Genomic DNA, 19,650 nt, shown 5'->3' with positions numbered 1-19,650 from the left:
CCTCAACCAGTGCAAATAACAAGATGAGATGCAAGCCAGACATGGATGTAAGAGATAGGGATATTTTCAGTAGAACAGTAGTTCTTTTCTCTAAGGAGCTGCCATCCATCTTCTCCAAATTTATTAGGATGTTTCACAAAAGTTACAAGTAAAACTAGCTTGAGGTACCATAGCATGGGTGAAAACTCAAATGTGTGGGGTCACCACTGTAAAATTTTCGTATCAGCAGAGTGAGCCTCTGGCATTGCCTCACAACATTTCCTTAAGTAAAGTTGAAGCTTTTAATAGTCTCTATTGTAACCAAGGGTCGAATCATTTGATTTAGTGTACTGTTGTGGTGAGATGTCATTTATAACCTGGGAGGTCGTATCAGGGGAGACAAGCGGTTATTATGAGTCAACCAAACCCTCTGGCTATGGTGCACTCACAGGATACCATGTTGTATTTAAAATCTGACCTCGTGTCCTTGGACCTCTCCCTCCCCAGTGGTGTTTTCCTCTCAGTGTGTGTTGTGTATAGTTACAGTTTAAGCATCAGTGTGCATTTCTACTGGAGGTCAGCTTGGCTGACATTTTGTAGTTGTAGTTACAGTCATTATGATGGTAACACACTTGATTGGTTTATGAAAGTACCAATGGTGCATGTAACTTGTTGCTCGGTTAACGGCTGACAGTTAGGGTAAGCTGCACCATAACAAAATACACCGATGCCACACTTGCCATTAGACGTGCTCAGATAAACGAGAAGAACTTTATCTTGCAGTTTTCTTATTCTTTTGGATGAGAATACACGACAGTGTTCAGCTATCATCATCCTGTTCTGGCTCGCTGAGCTTTTAGTATTTGGTCGTTGACACTTGGTCCCTTAAAGCTTGAGTGGGACTTTTTGTATAAATTAATGTCCGTGACATTCAAGCCCTTGCCAAATGAGTTCACACAATGCTGATTGCGCCTCTCACTGCCCGTTAAATTTCTCTGTATTTCGCAGTATACTGGAGTTTCAAATCTGGTGTCTGAGGCGACATTCCCGCGCTGCATTCCCGCGCTGGTGCAGCGGAGGTGATGTGTAGTGATGCGTTTTACGTCAACCAGTAATGATTGCTTTGCCAGAGCTGAACTTTCGTGTGATGAAAGCGTTCGCACGCCTCTGATTGGCTCGCCTTCAGGGCTTTCTGCCAGAAAGCTTCCGGGCTTTGGAAGCGATGGCGAAAAAACTTAGGAAGCGTCCAAGGAAAGTTTCTGATGCTCCAGAGAAAAAGAAACTCTGCGTTCAGAGGAAGGAATATAGTAGAAAAAAGAAAAGAAAAAAAAAGAAAAAGAAGCGAAAAGAAAAAAGAAAAAGAGCAATCGACGACGAGGACAAAAACGGATAAACATTGGTGTAGCTTTTTCTCGTTGGAGTGAGCTGAAAGAAGAGAAGTAATTACTGTAATTGCCAGAAGGGGGAGACAAAACTTCCGCACCGCAGGCGGAATGAGGTAAAGTTATTGTTAATGGCATTTTTTATTTAAAATGGCCACAGTATCTCCTTTTGTCTGTTGATGTTGTACCTGCAACACAGTTACATCCTGTAAAAATATAGGATTCGACTATTGCTGAAAAGAATGGTGGGAGAATGCTGCAAGACAAAGAATAACAGGGATAATCAGAATCTCATAAAGAAGTGGTAACTTCATTTCTCTCTTGCTCCGACAGTATTACTGTGAGGAGGAACTGAACCCGCACTCCACACTGTTGTTTATTTTCTTTTATTAGCTCATGCCCTGCATCCTGCAATGCTGGCTCAGCAGTTTGGCTGGATGAAGTTAGTGGAAAAACAATTGTCTCATTTTACTTAGTCTGTTCTTCCTCTCCCAAGGTAAATTTAATGACTGACAAGACGTTGAGCGGCGGTGATTTCACAAAAGCGAAACAAATGCAATTTGGGGTGAGACAAAGTGAAGTGCTAACTGACAGCCTCTCTATTGTCGCCCCCACCCCCCCCCGAATTTAAAACACTCAAGAATGGATAAAAACACTAACAAAGATTTGCAAATTAGAAACAAACCTCATGACATAATTTAACATGTCTCGTAACGATCATTTTGATGATGCCATCTTCATTTGACTGTATTTGGTCCGACCTTGTGCCTTGCTGGCTTAACAGCGGGGGGGGGGGGGGGTGACTGACCTGCCTGCGTCACAAGAATGGTGCCCCAGAAGGATGAGATTAAGTGTCATGGTTACCAAAACAGGAAGTAGCGCAACTGTTGTCTCAGCAAAAACCCAGAGGAAGAATAGGATTCCTGCACAGAACACAAACCAGCTGGCAGGAAACCCCACTTTTATCATTCTTTTAACTTTGATTTCCTTTGGGGAGATGTACGCTCTCTCTCTCTCTCTCTGCATCGCTCTCTCTCTCTCTCGCTCTCTCTCTTTCGGCATCGCTTTCGCTAAGCTCTGCATGCTTCTCAGACTCCCAAACCATACTCTCTCTGTCTCTGATAGACATGGTGAGAGTGAAACATCCAAACTGTCTGCCCCGATACACCAAATAATTGCAGCTCTGTCAAAATTGGCCCTGGGGCACAAAAAAACCCCAACCCACCCCAGGGGTCAAATGTGGAGCATTCAACAGTGACAAATAACAATGAAGTATGGCCAAGAGTGTTGATGGCACCATTGATGGATGGTTTATTCACCATGTTGCAAAAAAGAGGAGTGCATCAAAAGTGAGAACGATAGCGAGTGATAAAGAGAGAGAGAGAGAGCAAGAGAGAGAGCAAGAGAGCGAGAGAACAAGAAAGAGAAAACAGTGAGGCGAAGATGTTCTTTTCCCAGGAACACTAGCCTCTGGGGATGGCTAACGTCTCCAGCTACATTTAAGCCCACATAATCAGTGTTGAGCCATCGTCTAATCAACATTGGACTCACATTTTAAAAAAAAAGCTACGAAACTAAGAGTTAGCCAACTTTACAGTGTGTTTCCACAACAAGGGTTAAGAAACGTTTCGCCCCTCGAGGCACAGCTTTCAATTGTGCGGTTTCGAAGTTTGATTGCAGTGAAATTAAAATGAGAATTCAGGAGAAGAGAGAAAATTGGGAGTTACTTTTTGACTGAGGAAAATGCAATGTGAGGGGGCAGCAGCAACATAATTCTGAGAGAAGCGACAGGTTTGAATCCTCTGACCAGCAGGAGGAAACTGTCGGAGAGGAAACAGAGACAGCTTTCTTCTCCTCCAGCTTTTGGTTTAAACGCCCATGAGCAAGGCCCTCAACCCTGAACTGAAGATTTTCTGTACTTATGCAATACTGTTATCATATACTTTGCAATAATAACAAAATTATAACATACTTTAAAAAGACGGCAGAGGATATGGAGCCGCTCCAATTTTGTTAGACGAATATACATCAGAGAGAGAGAGAAAGAGAGTAAAGTTTTTAGAAGGCGATGCTTTGCTTGTGAATGAAGGTATATATTCATAAAAGTAACAAGCGTGGGACTACAAAAACTACACTAACATAGCACAAATAATAAGGACCTTTATTATTTTTTACTATCAAGTCTAATTCTTTTAACAGACTAAGCCTTGACTGCTCTGTCTAAGAACCGTTTGCGTAATATACCACATTAAGACCACTGACCTAAGTAAAAGTTCCTTGCTTCTTTCCACAACCCATAAAATCTGCTGGGAAAAACAGAGAAGAATAGATTTTGCATCAAGACACTTGGAAAGTAGGGGCCAAAGCAGACTGAGAGTGTGTTTGAGGTGAGGTGGGGGGCTCATAAGATGTCTGGACCCGGTTCATTTTTAAAACTTTATTATTATTGAAGCTATACGCTCCAAGTGATTGTGTGTGGAGCCACACCGGACAAGGCAACTTGATTTCCATACACAGTCAGTGGGATGTAACAACAATAAATTGTAAATTTGATATGCAATTGCCATGTCGATGTGTATTTGACAAGGCAGGCCACACGACCCCCAACTCCTCTATTTGCCCTGTGAAACAACAAACTGAACCATTAAAACAAAGCTATTGCACAACCATCCCAGCACCCAGACTATGACGGCGAATTTGGAATAGGAATGCGCAGCATTGTGAAAATGCAGGGACTGAAACCTGAATGATTATAAAACCAACAAATTCACCGGACTACCTGATACTGTGGTGTTTTGCCACATTGTACAAAGCAGGTTGCAGTGATTGCAGTGTAGTCGTCCGTTCGTCACCACAACTAAAGGAAAAGTAAACAGGCATCCGGGTAGCATAGCGGTCTATTCCGTTGCCTACCAACACGGGGATGACCAGTTTGAATCCCTGTGTTACCTCCGGCTTGGTCGGGCGTCCCTACAGACACAATTGGCCGTGTCTGCGGGTGGGAAGCCAGATATGTGGGTATGTGTCCTGGTCGCTGCACTAGCGCCTCTTCTGGTCGGTCGGGGCACCTGTTCGAGGAGGAGGGGGAACTGGGGGGAATAGTGTGATCCTCCCACACACTACGTCCCCCTGGTGAAACTCCACACCGTCAGGTGAAAAGAAGCGGCTGGTGACTCCACATGTATCGGAGGAGGCATGTGGTAGTCTGCAGCCCTCCCCGGATCGGCAGAGGCGTGGAGCAGCGACCAGGACAGCTCAGAAAATAGGGTAATTGGCCAAGTACAATTGGGGAGAAAAAGAGAGGGAAAGAGCCAAAGAAAAAAAAAAGGGGAAAGTAAACATTTTGACAAATAGCAGATTACCAAGCTCAAAACTCCATTTGCCTGTGGTGTGACAGGCCCTTTACGTCACGGCTATAGCTTTGGATCTCGATGTTCACACTGTTATTGGAGAGTACGGTCACCATTTGTCACCATGGATGAACGGCTGCTGAATTCCCCACCTTAAACACTGAGGCGGTGAGAGGCCCAAACCACAGTATGGGCATATGGTCACAATCTGATAAAGACCAGGAGTGTGGATAGAGGCGCTGCCAGATCCGATAAACAACACTGGTTCGGGCTGACTGGGAAGGATGACAGGAGATGTCAACATTTGTACTTCTCAAAGCAAAGTTAAGATATCCTTTTGAGATTCAAGCTGTGTTTTCTCATTCTTGCTCACTGCACTCAACAGCGCAGAACAACTTAAACGATTCAATGGCAATATCAGCACAAATATATTTCTCCTGGGAAATTAGGTGGACACACATGAGATTTGGTCCATGGTGGCCACGGTGTAGAGATACCCAGTGTACACAAGTGCCACCGGCCTCTCCCAGAGGCTGCACACTAAGAAAGCTACAGGGGGGAAAAAAATCAAGAGGAAAGAAATCAAGTTTGAAGCAGAGGCTATATATACACACGCACATTCCACTGCCATGATAACTATTTGGACAAAAGGCATATTATCCTATTGGGATAAAGAAGGCTCTGTGCATTGATCAATGGGATTCATGTGTTTCTGATCAGCACAGGAACACTGATGAATATTTTGGCCCTGCTCCTCTTTTCTGTGTCCTCTCAACTGCTCTCTTTAACTGACTGATATATGCATACTACACTTTAAGTTTTGACAAATACACTGGCTTCCTATGTTTTATGGCCATTCAGGGACACATACGTATATATGCCACTGCTGCATGTCTCATCTGATTTAACACAATCCAAACAATGAAAAGTGACAATGTACTAGAAATTATACAGTCATGCTCTTAATAATGATAATAATAATATATTTCATTTATAGAGTGCTTTTCAAGATACTCAAAGATGCTTTACATAAGTTGAAATAAACATAAAAGTAACACACCAAAAACATATAACATACAACATTAATCACAAATTAAAAGCAATTCTGAAAAGGTGAGTTTTGATTAATGATGTGAAGGTGGACAGATCGGTGCAGTCTCTGATGTGTTTGGGGAGGGGGTTCAAGAGGGAGGGGGCAGGTATGGAGAAGGCTCTGTCACCCCAAGTCTGGTGCTTAGTCCTGTCGGGTGGAGAAATGAGGTTGGCATCAGAGCAGCGGAGGCTGTGGGTAGGAGTATGGTAGTGGAGGGCTTGGTGAGTGAGGAGGACTTTGAATTGGATCTATTGTGGAACAGGGACTGTTTCTCACTAAACCAGACCACCCCCACAGGATTCACATAGATTGATAAACCTCATCTTGAGGGGAGGTGGTGTCGCTGCTGTTTACAGAAAGGACATTAAAACAACCACCATTTCCATTCCTGCCGCTCATTCTTTCGAACACCTTGTTTTCCAACTCTCTGGTCCCACTCCCTTGGTCACCCCCCCCCAAGCCAAACCCCTTCTTTCTCTCTGACTTCCCTGATTTTCTGACCCAGCTATGTGCCGTCTCACCTTCCGTTCTCCTCCTGGGTGATTTTAATATCCACATTGATGACACTGACTGTAAATCTGCCATAAAATCCCTGGAACTGCTGCAATACTTCAACTCCACACAACATGTCAACTTCCCCACTCACAGCCGTGGCCACATCCTGGATTTGATCTGCTCCACTGGTCTCACAATACATCAAGATACATCAACTCTCAAGCCTCAACCTCAATATCTCTGACCTCCTGGCAATCACCATGGACACTGACATCCCTATCCCCATCCCAAGTCAAACACATAATGTCCCTCAGAAATCTCAAGTCTATCTCCCCTTCAGATCTCTCTGCCTTTCTTGCCAGTAAAATGCCTGCCTTCCCTCCCCCGCTGTCTGATAATCCCTCTGATCTTGTCAACTATTATAATGACTCACTCTCCTCCTGTCTTGATCAGCTGGCCCCCATTAAAACCAAAATAGTCTCATTTACACACTCAGCTCCCTGGTATACTCCTGAACTCCATTAAATGAAATCCCATAAGCACCAGCTTGAACAACTCTGCAAGAAAACTGGTTTAACAGTGCATCTCCAAGTCTACACAGACTACCTTCAACAATACAAAGACAGTCTTATCACAGCCCAATCCATCTACTAATCACACCTGATACACTCTGGCTCCATCAACCTCAAGGCTCTTTTCCACAATAAACAAACTTCTCAAACCCAGTGACAATTACTCCAATTCCTCCACAGTTAACAAGTCCAATTCTTTCCTTTCATTTTTCCAAACTGAAATTGACACCATCTACAGCCACCTGACCACCTCCCCCACCCTCTACACCTCCCTTCCCCTTTACCACTCAGCCCCTGTCAAAGTTCTCTCCTATGTCCCCAATGGAGCTGTACAACTTTATGGTAGGAATGAGAAGCTCCACTTGTCTTCTGAATCTCCACCCATACACCCATCTTGTTAAGGACTCTCCCAGCTATATCCTCACTCAACACAAGAATCATTAACTCCTCCTTCAGCTCTGGTTCAGTCCTCCATACAATTAGACTGGCTGCTGTCACCCCCATCCTCAAAAAACCTGGACTCAACCCTGATATCGTGAGCAATTTCTGGCCTATCGCCAAGCTTCCCTTTCTGTCAAAAATACCGGAATATGTTGTCGCCTCCCAACTCAAAGCTCACTTCATCTCCAACGACCTGTTCAAATCATTTCAATCTGGTTTCCACTCACAGCACAGCACAGCACAGCACGGCACAGAAAAAGCCCTCCTTAAAGTCACCAATAACCTCCCCCTCTCCTCAGCCTCTGGCCACCTCAGCATTCTCATCCTCTTTGACCTCACTGCAGCTTTCGACACCATCAACCACAACATTCTTCTCTCCTGCCTTGAATCCTCCCTCAACATCACCACCCTATCCTGGCTAAAATCATATCTCACAAACAGACAACAGTTCATCAGCATCAACTACTGCACCTCCTTCATCACTGCTCTGTCCCAAGGCGTTACCCAGGGTTCAGTGCTTGGTGCTCTCCTGTTCATCCTTTACATACTCCCCCTTGGTTACATCAGACGTCGTCATGGTTTCCATTTCCACTGCTACGCCATTGACGTCCAGCTCTGCATCTCCGCTTAAATCCATCACCACCACAATTTACTCCAGTCTGGCCAACTGCCGCACTGAAATTAAATCATGGATGCAAGCCAACTTCCTAAAACTGAATTGTGATAAAATTGACATGATCATCATCAGTCCCAAATCCCCCACCAAAACCACTCATAACTTCTGCCTTACCATCGATAACTCCACTCTGTCTCCCTCCCCACACATCTGCAACCTTGGAATAATTTTCGACAGCAACCTCTCCTTTGAACACCACATCAATCAAATCACCAGCACTGCCTTTTTCCACTTAAAAAATGCAGCTCGTCTCCGCCCTTCAGTCTCCTTGTCTGCTGCCCAAACTTTGATCCATGCCTTCATCACATATTGAATTGGATATTACAACAGCATTCTCTACGACTCATCATCCAAAGTCCTAAACAAACTCCAGTACATCCAGCCCTCTGTTTCTCGCCTGCTTATTCAGTCCCACCCCCGTGACCACATCACCCCTGTTCTCAAGGTTTATGCCAAATTTCAGTGAGGCAGAGGAAGTCAAGGTAACTATCAGTTATACATTCATTCAGAATGAGGCTTTTGTTATTGAGTGTTGAGCAAAACCAGTTTCAGATGACGTTGCTTTGTGATAGGTTGTGAGGACTGAGGGAGGGGACAGAGATTGGACTGATTCACGTATGATGTTGTGGTGATGGTGAGGGTAATGATGTCTGTTGGTAATATGGTCAGGAATCGCAAGAGGTCCAACAGCAGTGCAATCATACCATAAGGGGGAGTAGGTGTGAGTGAAGGATGGGCTAGTCATCGTTGTGGGAAAGGTGAAAGAAGAGGGTTCAGGGAGGCAAGTATGATGTAAATAGTCTATCCCATGTGGAGGACAGAACTTCATGCTGAAAATTAGCAGCAAGCATGCGACTACCTAACCCTAGCATGTTCAGGTGAAGAACGTCTCTTCTGTGCAGAGAGCAGCGCTCCTAGAACAAGTCAAAGTTGTGACCAAATCCAATGTTGTGTGCTATACTCATGGACTGGAGCCACGTATGAAGGCTGAGAATTCTGTTAACATGCCCCACCCTGTGACCCAGTGTGGGAATTGAGCCAGATATAATAGTGTTTTTTTCCACAACTGTTGAGAGCTTAAAAAGGTGGATAAAACCACCTTTTGCCAGCTCGGGCTGCTGACGGGCAGTGACATTGGAGCCACCGTGGAAATTACTTCATAATTGTCGAAAATGAATCCAGGAGTCCTGGGAGTTTCTCCAGGATCTCAGGAGTAGTAGCTCCAGGAAAGCAGCATGTGACCACATTTACGAAGCGGATGTTTCGGACTATCATCATCATTGGCAGTCACTCGGGGTCGAGTAATGACTGTCCTTCTAGGTCCTTGTCAGTATCCTTGTGGGAGGACGCCTGCGTGTGACAGCTTTTTACAGGTAGAAGCTGACGCCCCTGCAGCCATCACACAGTCTTTGGCAGGGGGCGGCCAGAGTCCAATGGCATGGGGAACCAAGACGATTGGGGACCACCCTCTGTTGCAGCCTTCATCCACCTTCACTGGCATTGTCTTCTGCCAGTTCTGCCATTGAGATCTTTGTTGGATCATGCTTCATCTGGAACCTCCCCCTTGACCTATCTGCTTTGGGTGACCCTACCAGGAGCCAAGCTCCGGACAGCATAGCCCTTGGGATCATTAGTACATGTCCATGAGAAGTTTTGGACTATAGAGTCCCCAACGATCAAGGTAGTGGGAGGAAGAGATGTTTGGGTGACTGATTGACACTGCTTTCAGGGACAGTCTTGGGACGGAATGAATGTTGTTGGCCTGAGGAAGCATTGGGACTGGGAGTGACCAACCTGCCCGAACACCGGGGAGGACAGTGCTGTGGGACCCGCGCAGGAAGACCCGCGGTGGCAGCGGCAGTAGGAGGTGGGTCAACCACCGCAGCATCCAGGGCAGCCATTGCAGCAGGAGTAGTCCCAGCTGGAGTAGGGACCAGTTCCATGTGGTCAAGAGCAACATCGGCCACGGGAACAGCATCGGCCACAGGGACATCAACAGGGTGAATTGTGGCATCAGCGGGTAGCATGGTAAAATGACATGTGAGAGTTTTATGGGCGGAAGTGAGGCACGTCTGACTACCACCTACGACCAGGTAACCTGTGAGCAGGGAGTGGAGCAGGAGGAAGCCTGGCAACGAGCTGATGGGTCCCAGAGGATAGTATCAGAGACAGCTGAGTTCATAACTGAGATTGTTTTGGGCTGTGTGGCTTCGGTGTCAATAAAATTGGATAAAAGTCATTTTTTCTCAGTTCATCTGAGAGCAGTCGGATATCATCTTTGAGGTTAGTAATGTCATTTATTGCTTTTAGGCAGTCCTTATAAGGCATAGTTATATTGATAGGTGTTCACAGAAAAGAAAGTGGAAATTATACATTAGCTGAGTCAGCTGAGAGTTGAGTCCACGCGGTTCTCATCATGGGTGTAGGCAGTCAGTGCAAACAATCGATGATAAGGTAAAATCCATAAAATAGGCCAACCATAAAATCGATTAAAATAATCCAAAGGTCTCAAGGAGTTGTTTAAAGTTGTTAAAAGTTAAAAAGTAATCAGAGCCTCAAAAAAAGCAAAAAACAAACCGTAGCTGGCAACCGGTTCCGGAATTGCCTGAATCACACATCAAGTCACACATCGCTTCACATTGACTAAACAAAACAAAAGGCAGAAAAGTAATGATACTTTTTCGGGCTTGTGTCTGTTTAGTCGAAAGTAGTCCTGCTGAATGCAATGTCAATCCTTTTTTCACAGTTTATTATTATCTCCATTTAAAATGTCTGCAATTTCTACCAAAGCAAATCACAGTCATGAAAATAGAATTTTGGTTTAAGGGCTGAAACACCGCCAATATGTAGTTCAGCTCTTGCTTTGGGGACAACGAATATGAACACCAATGGGTGAGGGCAACTCAAGAGTCTAGATCACACACACACACACACACACACACACACACACACACACACACACACACACACACACACACACACACACACACACACACACACAGAGCAGCAGCAACAGCAGCAGCAGCCACCCCCACTTTTCCACAAATCTGCATTCCAGCAAAGACAGTTTCCATGAGTTAATCTCAATAGCATGGAGATGTCAATCAATGCATTATTTTGATTACTAAAGATCAGAGGCGGGGCCTACCGCTGATAAATGAGGGCACATAGCACATGAGTGTGAGTGGAAGACATCTTGGCAGGGGGCCAAAGTGTGGCAGTGAGGGACATTCTGCTCATAACTGGGGGAGCGATCTCATTTTCTGTATAAAAGCCAGTTTACATAACACCTCAGTTGTCGTGACGGGGAGCACTGGGCAGCTGTTGCCCTGCCTGTTGTCTCTACTCGACTAACCAGAGTTCCCTGAAGCAACCTCTTCTCTCTTCTGAAGATATGGGGCCGGATTCTTACTCAACTTGCAACTGTAAGTGATACAAAATTGTGGAAAAACGAGCATAAAAATAATACAGCGGTGTATGAAACTCTCCAGTCTCCCCCTTCACCTGCTGAAGCTCGGGAGTTTATGATAATTATGATCGAAGGGTAATAGGACAAAATAAAATGGTAAGAGTAAGGGGGTACTGTCAAGGGGATTTTCTTCCTAACAAAACAAAATGATAGCATTTTCACTGACTCGTCACATTTTGGCTCTCCAAAGATCACTGGTTCAAAAGTTCAAGATCACAGCGTTGCCAAATATGCATGGATTTACAGTACAAAAAAAGATAAATGAACACTTATTACTCAACTCCCACCTGATCAAAAGTTAAATAAAACGAAATTTAAAAAAAACAAATACATAAACACAGAACCACTTTTAAGGTAGAAAAATGCCAAGAGTTGTACGGCACATGATATACCACCTCCCAAAAAATACTGTAGGTGTTGTCATCAGATGATCTAATTCCCTCATATTGGTGTTTGGAGCTATGGAGGAGATATTTCATCGGTGGACACATCTTTTACAGATCTCCTGAGACCAGTAATCATCTTTCATAAAGGGAGTCAAAGCATTGTAATCTCACATCTGCTCCTCATTACCATCCCATGCAACATAGACTCAGTGATGGAGGTTACTCTATTGTACCTCAGCCGCATAGACAGAAGAGGAATATATACATATGTCGATAGATTAGATAGATAGATAGATAGATAGATAGATAGATAGATAGATAGATAGATAGATAGATAGATAGATAGATAGATAGATAGATAGATAGATAGATAGATAGATAGATAGATAGATAGATAGATAGATAGATAGATAGATAGATAGATACCAGCCACAATACAAAAACACTGTCACTGTCAAAAAAAAACCTTAATTCGGAGGGAAAATGACAAAATGTGCTCCTCTTATGAAATCATATCATTTTCAGACCTCAGTTCTGGCCACAAAGTTTTCTTTTACAAGTTGCCGCACAAAAAGACTTCTCAAAAAGCCAAATATGAGAACTGGCACAGTAATTCAGATGTCTAGGCTAATTCGTCCCACAATATCTCTTGTAACCCAGTCAACACGTCACACACTGTACTGCAGTCTGCTATTACACATATTGGCGCTGCAGCTATATCAAAAGGCATATTGGGTTATCTGATATTTTTAGTTTTCTGTTTCATTCAATACATCTGTGTCTATACCTTGAATAGAATTCAAACAGCAACATGATTTCCAATAGAGATGTATAGGTCAAGATGTATAGGTCAAACATCAACCTATGTTAACTATTTAGTCCCACTGGCCTTGGCCTAGTTCCCACAAAGCTTTGCATTGCTCAGATTATCTATATCCAAATATAAGTCAAATGGCTAGGATGATATTAACAACCTTGCAGCAATGCTTTTTGTACCAGATCAATACATACTCTTGAAGATGACAAATTTGTAGACGTCAATGATCACTTGTTAGTATGTGAATGTGACTTCACAGCTGGAGCTTGTTGCTGGTTTGCCATGATTGCGTTTATTTGCTTTACACAAAATGCCTGCATCATAAATGACTGGGATGGAGAAGAACACAATTGTGGCAAATTATTCTTCGTTTAAATTCATCTCAATTTTGCAAAAACACCATGGGTTATTCCACTTGATTTGCTAACATGTTGGAAAATCAGGTCAAACAGGACATGCAGCTACCATGATATTGTGAAATCTCGAGATGGAGAATCTACACAATTTCATATTTGACTCTTGAAATTACCAAACAAGTTTAGTAACAACAGTTGCAAATTTCTCAGATAGGTTTCTCGCCATGTAAAGCCCAACTGCGTGGCAATTAACACACATATACACACACACACACACACACACACACACACACACACACACACACACACACACACGACTACAGAAGACAGAGGCTTGTCTGTTTACAAGTAGGTCAGACCAGAGCCAGAGAGAGAGAGAGAGAGAGAGAGAGAGAGAGAGAGAGAGAGAGAGAGAGAGAGAGAGAGAGAGAGAGAGAGAGAGAGAGAGAGAGAGAGAGAGAGAGAGGCAAGGCAGCAACAGAAAGACAGAAAGAGTGAAATAGTGAGCATGAGAAAGAGAAAAAATGAGGACAGAGATGGAGATGGAGACACAGCAAGAAACACTGACATGCAAAAGAGACATGTTCAATTGCTGCAAAACGTTTTGGAGGCATCATCGGCTTCAATGACAGCACATGACACAGATAAAACAATGAAATCACTGCAAAGTTGACATGATGCAAGAGGCCAAGTTACTATTCGACACTGAAATTAAATTATATTTTCATAATTGTGTTTGACTGCTTATTCTATTAAATTATACTACATTATGACTTTAGACTGATTTGACATGCAAGCTAGAGCTAAGTGACTGTATGTGACCTAAATGGGATGATGCACAATTCTTTCACCTGCGGGCAGTCTTTGATGTAATGGCCCTTGTTGAAGCACAGGTGGCACAAGTAGTTGGGTGGGGGCCTCTTGCTGGGCTTTCTTGGTTCTGAGGAAAGGGAGAGGTCGGAGAAATGGTCCGTCAAGGAACTGAGCCCATCCACGATGTTGTTCAGGGACCCGTAAGGCGACACGTTCTTATACACATTGTTGTTTAAGGGCTGCAATATAGAAAGATTTAGAAAATCTGGTCAAGATTTGCCCTGCAGACTTAAAAATATCTTTCCAAAGACAGAAAATGAACCATGGAAAATGAGTAGATTTTAGAATGCTTATATACACTCACTCACACACACACACACACACACACACACACACACACACACACACACACACACACACACACACACACACACACACACACACACACACACAAGATGCTGTACTACAGTGTCACGTGGGAATATCACACAAAACACTGCATTTCTGGTTTGGCGAGTTTGACATGTTGAGTTTAATCATCAATTTCCTTTGACTGTTCTGTCCTATTTTTTTTTCTCTTACGCGGAAAACCCTCCAAGATCATTTCTCTCATTAAATTCAGAACATCTGGCGAGAGGCCCAGCTGTGCTTATGAGCTGGAAAAGTACTGAGCGTGTCCGCAGAGAAAGACAGGACTTTATAGAGGATGACTCATTGTATACAAGAAGGGAAGCAAGCTCTGTTGCCAGTCAGTGGAACATCAGTACCTTCACCATGCGCTGTTGGAGGCAAACTAGCCATGGTCACTGTCTGCAGTCAGCTCTGACACCCAGCGAGCCATGCTGCATGCCACTGCCTAGTCAATCCAGTGGATGCCTTCTGAATACCAATACAGTCAATGGACGAAAGGAGGTACGAGAATTGACCTTTGAGTTAAGCCGTACAGACTGTAAAGTAAAACAATTCATGTTCTTTTTTTTTCCTTCAGTGGTCAACAAAGGAAAAATAAACGGAAATACCGATTACTTTCTCAGAACTATTCAGCTAGCTCTGAACAGGACATCCACTGACATAATCAATGGTTTTAGCCACAAACTCAGTTGTTACCTCGCCACTTTTTCAGATAACACATCAAATGTGTCAATTTATCACCTTTTTTTTTTGTTGAGTGAAATAAGCTTGTGAGTTGTCCTATGAAATGTAAAGACAATCTTGATGTCAGCACTGAGGGTAATGTCATTATGCATGCTCAATAATCCAGGTAAGGCATTCACAGAATGTTGAATCAGTTCATAGATATGTTTCATCACTCATCTAAGTGACCTCTTTAGTCTCAACCGACTGCAGGTATCCCCACCCTTATAAACAATACAGTGGCATAATGACCAAAACCAACGACCAGTTTCATATTCAACTTACTGTCACCATTAACTAGAGTGACAAGGGCCATGTGTACTGTTCACAGAGCATTTGGGAATGGTTGCAATCACAGCATTGCAAGATGGCGACAGATGTACTCTTAGGAGGATGTGCACATCCTTGATATGGAGGAACGCTGGTTTGAATGGGGAGTCAAAGAGGCCATCTATGTGAAGAGGGAACGACCATCCCTGAACTGAGTTGGGGGGGGGGGGGGCTAAGAGTACTATTCCCCAATCCTCTGAATAGTACACATGGCCATTGTAACTCTAATTAATGATCCCGGCAATCTGCATATGAAACTGGCCGTTGGTTTCGGTCATTATGCCACTGTATTGTTTAGGGTGGGGACACCTGCAGTGTGTTGAGACTGAAGAGGTCACTTAGACGAGAGGCGAAACGTTTCTCTCTCAGTAAACGTGGTGTCCAGATGAACCGATTCAACTCTCTGTCACTGAGGGTAATGTTTATCTTTGGGATATCCCGGTGCTGTTTGGACATTAATTTTCTAAATTTGCATAGCACAGAGAAACCTTACACTTTGGCAACTGGGTCAGCGCTAATGTCCGAGACGGCGAAGTCCAAGACCGTTAGGTCCTGCAAACCAAAACCAACTTCAGTTCCTGGACCCATATTCAATTTCTTTCTTTTTTTTAAATCTATCAAATGGCTTTGCTCATTTGTCTTTCACCTGCCAGTTGTTTTAATCCGTGACTAATATCTTCCTGCCTAAATCCTTACGTAGCTTTACTCTAGCCTTAGAATTAACTCCTGGTGTTTCCCTGACAGAAACACACTTCATACACCTCTGCTAATGATGGGTGAGCCTATTAGTCTATTTATTTTGTGTGTGTGTGTGTGTGTGTGTGTGTGTGTGTGTGTGAGTGAATGATTGAGTGAGGGAGAGAGAGAGAGTGACTGACAGACGGTGACAGAGAGAGACTGTTTGTGTGTGTGTGTGTGTGTGTGTGTGTGTGTGTGTGTGTGAATGATTGAGTGAGGCAGAGAGAGAGCGCAACTGACAGAGAGAGAGAGAGAGAGAGAGGTGTGTGTGTGTGTGGTGTGTGTGTGTGTGTGTGAATGATTGAGTGAGGCAGAGAGAGCGCAACTGACAGAGAGAGAGAGAGAGAGAGAGAGAGAGAGAGAGAGAGAGAGAGAGAGAGAGAGAGAGAGAGAGAGAGAGAGAGAGAGTGAGGTGTGTGTGTGTGTGGTGTGTGTGAATGATTGACTGAGGCAGAGAGAGCGCAACTGACAGGGAGAGAGAGGTGTGTGTGTGTGTGTGTGTGTGTGTGTGTGTGTGTGTGTGTGTTGGCAAACGCAGTGAAGACCAAACTAGAGGTGACTCCCTCCCTGCACTGTGCAGCTCATCCTGTGAGCGGTCAAATGTTTTTACAGATCCGGGAGTGAAGTGTCACATCCCGGGGGTAGGCACACACACACACTGTTGGGTTTCAAACCAAGGGAGTGCTGCAAAGGGGGACACGTTTAGGATATCTGTGTGTGCCTGGTTATGAGGCAAGACTTGAGGATTTGGTGTTATTATTAAAAAGTTTTACAGGGCCTTCTGATCCGAACTGCAGGTGCAGTCCTAGAATGGGAAAGCGAAATGAAATTGTAAACCTGTGAAAATCATCCTTTTTTTTGCCCTTGACTGCAACCTTCATTTGACCAACAAAAAAAAAACAGTCATGTTCAAATGTGACTTGTCTTTGCAGCAAAGGCATCCCCTTCATCACGGGAGTAAATCAAAAGAGAAGCAGAGAGACAGCATGGCAAGACAAAGCAACACAAAATAACCATGCTGCAAGTTGATGAAGTTAATAACAAGTATGCTGGGCTCGTACCACAGTTTAAGTCATTTCCTCTTTAAACTGTCTTGCTCACATCAAATGCATTAATTTATCCCCCAATTCGCTTTGAACAGACTGTTGTGTGATCTCTGACAGCAAAACCAACTGCATGTAACTCATCTCTCGATCAAATCTCAGAGTGGTTTATTTTAGCTGGCCTACCAAGGAGGTTACAAAACGCCCCCCCCCAAACCGTTTCCAGACTCAGTGTATGTTTTTTTCATTTTGCAAGTCTTAATGCTCAAGGGGACTGTGTACTATTACACAGTGTCTCTGAATGTATTTCAGACGACTGTTTCACATTAAAGGGCTTCAAAGTCTATATGATCACTGGCATAATAAATGGATGCTGGCTACAGATATTGAGTTTACTGCCATAACAAACAACTTGTACTCTAAACACATTGCATCATCGTAGCCCGCATCAAAGCAGCAAAGATAACTTCAAGCTAAATCGAGAGGCCCATTATTTCCCTATTCTTTACCCCGTACAGAATAGGATCCTTTTGCAGCTGGGTGGGGGGCATCTATCCACGGTACGAGCCGGTCGGGTTTGCACCCTGCATATCATTGCTGGCGTTTGTCTCTGAAGATTACAAGTGACTTTAAACAATAGACAACGTGCAAACATTGTCTGTTGCCACGATCTATTTCTCTCCTCTGAGCGGAAGAGTGCATGGGGGAATCTCTCTCACTGATAACCAGAATAGAAAAAAACAAAAACAAAAAAAATGACTAATTGAAACTCTTACGCTACATAGTTTTGTCTGAACTGCCAGTTTCATCTTTAATTGATTGAGCACATCAATTAGACTTCCCTGCATCCTAATCTGAGCCAGCCCACCAAACCACTTGGGCTCAGTTGCCCACAGTTTCCCAGATGGATTAGGGGGGGGGGGCAGCGGATGGAGCAGTTGAGAGCAACAAATTAAAAATTAGGAAAATCCCATAAAATGTTATTACAGCTGGTGTAATAATCCAGGAATATGTTATTACTTTTCAACACCTATGTGTCGGAGCTGTTGAATGTCTGAATGCTCTGTTCTGATGGGTTGTTAAAATACCCCCCCCCCAAAAAGGAAGAAAAAAAACGGGCTAATTGTATGGTGCTGTTGGGGAGAAAACCCCGCTTTGATTCTCCGTATAGGGAATATCATGGCGGATATGTGTTATCTAGTCGACCAGAATAGCCTGTGTTGTACATGCTCAAACATTTGCCGAACAGCGCCCAACACAAAACATGCGAACAGTCTTACTTATAAGCCAAGGCTTTTCTAGACATACGACAATCTTTAGAGACAGAGAGTGGCCGGCAGGCCATCTTTCTTCACCTCGTTTCGCTGGAGCTGAAAGAAGTTGTTGAGATAGTTGGAGTTCAGAGAGGAGCTCAAATCCGCCGCGGGAGTCTTGGTGAAATTCAGATCCGGGTGGGAAGAGTTTGGTTCGGGTCTGAACGCGTCAAAAGCGCTGGTTTGGTGGGTGTCTTGTAAGGAGAGATAGACCCAGTTGAGAAGTTGCGCAGGCTGGTACACGGAGGCACTCGTGTCTATGGCAGACAACAAGCTCATCTTTCAAATGAGTTTAAAGTGGCTGTTCCAGATTCTTGGAGTGGTCTCAACTCTCGCCGAATTTGCTGCTCACTTTTCCTTTTCCCCCTTTCCCGGCAACGCAAATTGCTCCTTTACCCTCCCGTTTGAGCCCTAACCTCCTCACGCCGGGAGCTCAGTCCCAGTCAGCTGATAGGCAACGGTCATGGCTCTAACATTTCAGAATAAAAAGTTTTCACCCGCTCCCCATGGCCCGTTATCTCCCTTTATTACAGAGGGGAAGCGAGAAGCTCATTGGATATGCAATGGTGACGGCTGTGCGTCACGGCAGACGCAGGCGAATGACCGTTTGCTTTCCAATTCACATGAATAATAATTCAACACTGTGTGAGATTATTGGCTGGTCGTACTCCGTATTAGTGATTCTGATGGATAATCTCAAATGTTTTGCTCAGGAACCGATGTTTGTTGTGGCACAACCGGTTTTACATTTGATATAATTTTTTGTCTTGTGTGTGTGTGTGTGTGCGTGCGGGTGTGGGTGGTGTGGTGTGGTAGAGAGGCAAAGATGAGATCAAGGGATGAGTGAGTAAATGATTTGTTTATTCAGGTATAGTACAGATGGAGGTGTGATTTGTATTGTTTATTCAGGGACAGGCAGGCGTGAGAAGTCTGCACTCAACAACTGACTCCCATCTTTCGACACCCCCCCCACACACACACACTGTCTTAATCTGATGATTTATAGACTCGACTGGTCAACAGTTTTCATCTTTGAACTATAATATTGCTAATAATATTCGTTGTGTTTCCCTCAGTGAGGGTACTGAGCCCCATTAACTCTAAAATCTCTGTAAACGTATTAGGAAGCGATGGACCTCTAATAAGTAGCCACATGCACTTATGGTTAATTATTAACAAACACAGAATAAGATATTAGAAAGAACATTTGTGATGTCGATTTCTCTTAGCTAGAGGGCTGACCCAGCCGAAATAACCGACAGG

At 44.0% G+C, this 19,650-nt stretch overlaps 1 protein-coding gene across 1 annotated transcript in view; it reads right to left on the bottom strand.

Annotated features, from left to right (window-relative positions):
- Window positions 1–18,862, bottom strand: part of zcchc24 (zinc finger, CCHC domain containing 24) — a 45,854-nt gene extending 26,992 nt beyond the window's left edge. The window contains exons 1-2 of the mRNA XM_056291769.1: window positions 18,430–18,862; window positions 13,868–14,068 (exon numbers count right to left, since the gene is read on the bottom strand). Of these exons, the coding sequence (XP_056147744.1) occupies window positions 13,868–14,068; window positions 18,430–18,666 (438 nt within the window). The 5' untranslated portion in view covers window positions 18,667–18,862. The remainder of the gene's footprint in view (window positions 1–13,867; window positions 14,069–18,429) is intronic.
- Window positions 18,863–19,650: the final 788 nt, after the last annotated feature.

Source organism: Lampris incognitus, chromosome 13 (genome assembly GCF_029633865.1).
Source record: "Lampris incognitus isolate fLamInc1 chromosome 13, fLamInc1.hap2, whole genome shotgun sequence".
Classification (NCBI taxonomy): Eukaryota; Metazoa; Chordata; class Actinopteri; order Lampriformes; family Lampridae; genus Lampris; species Lampris incognitus.
Note: the sequence above shows the minus strand (reverse complement) of the source record. Positions and strands in the feature narration are given on the sequence as shown.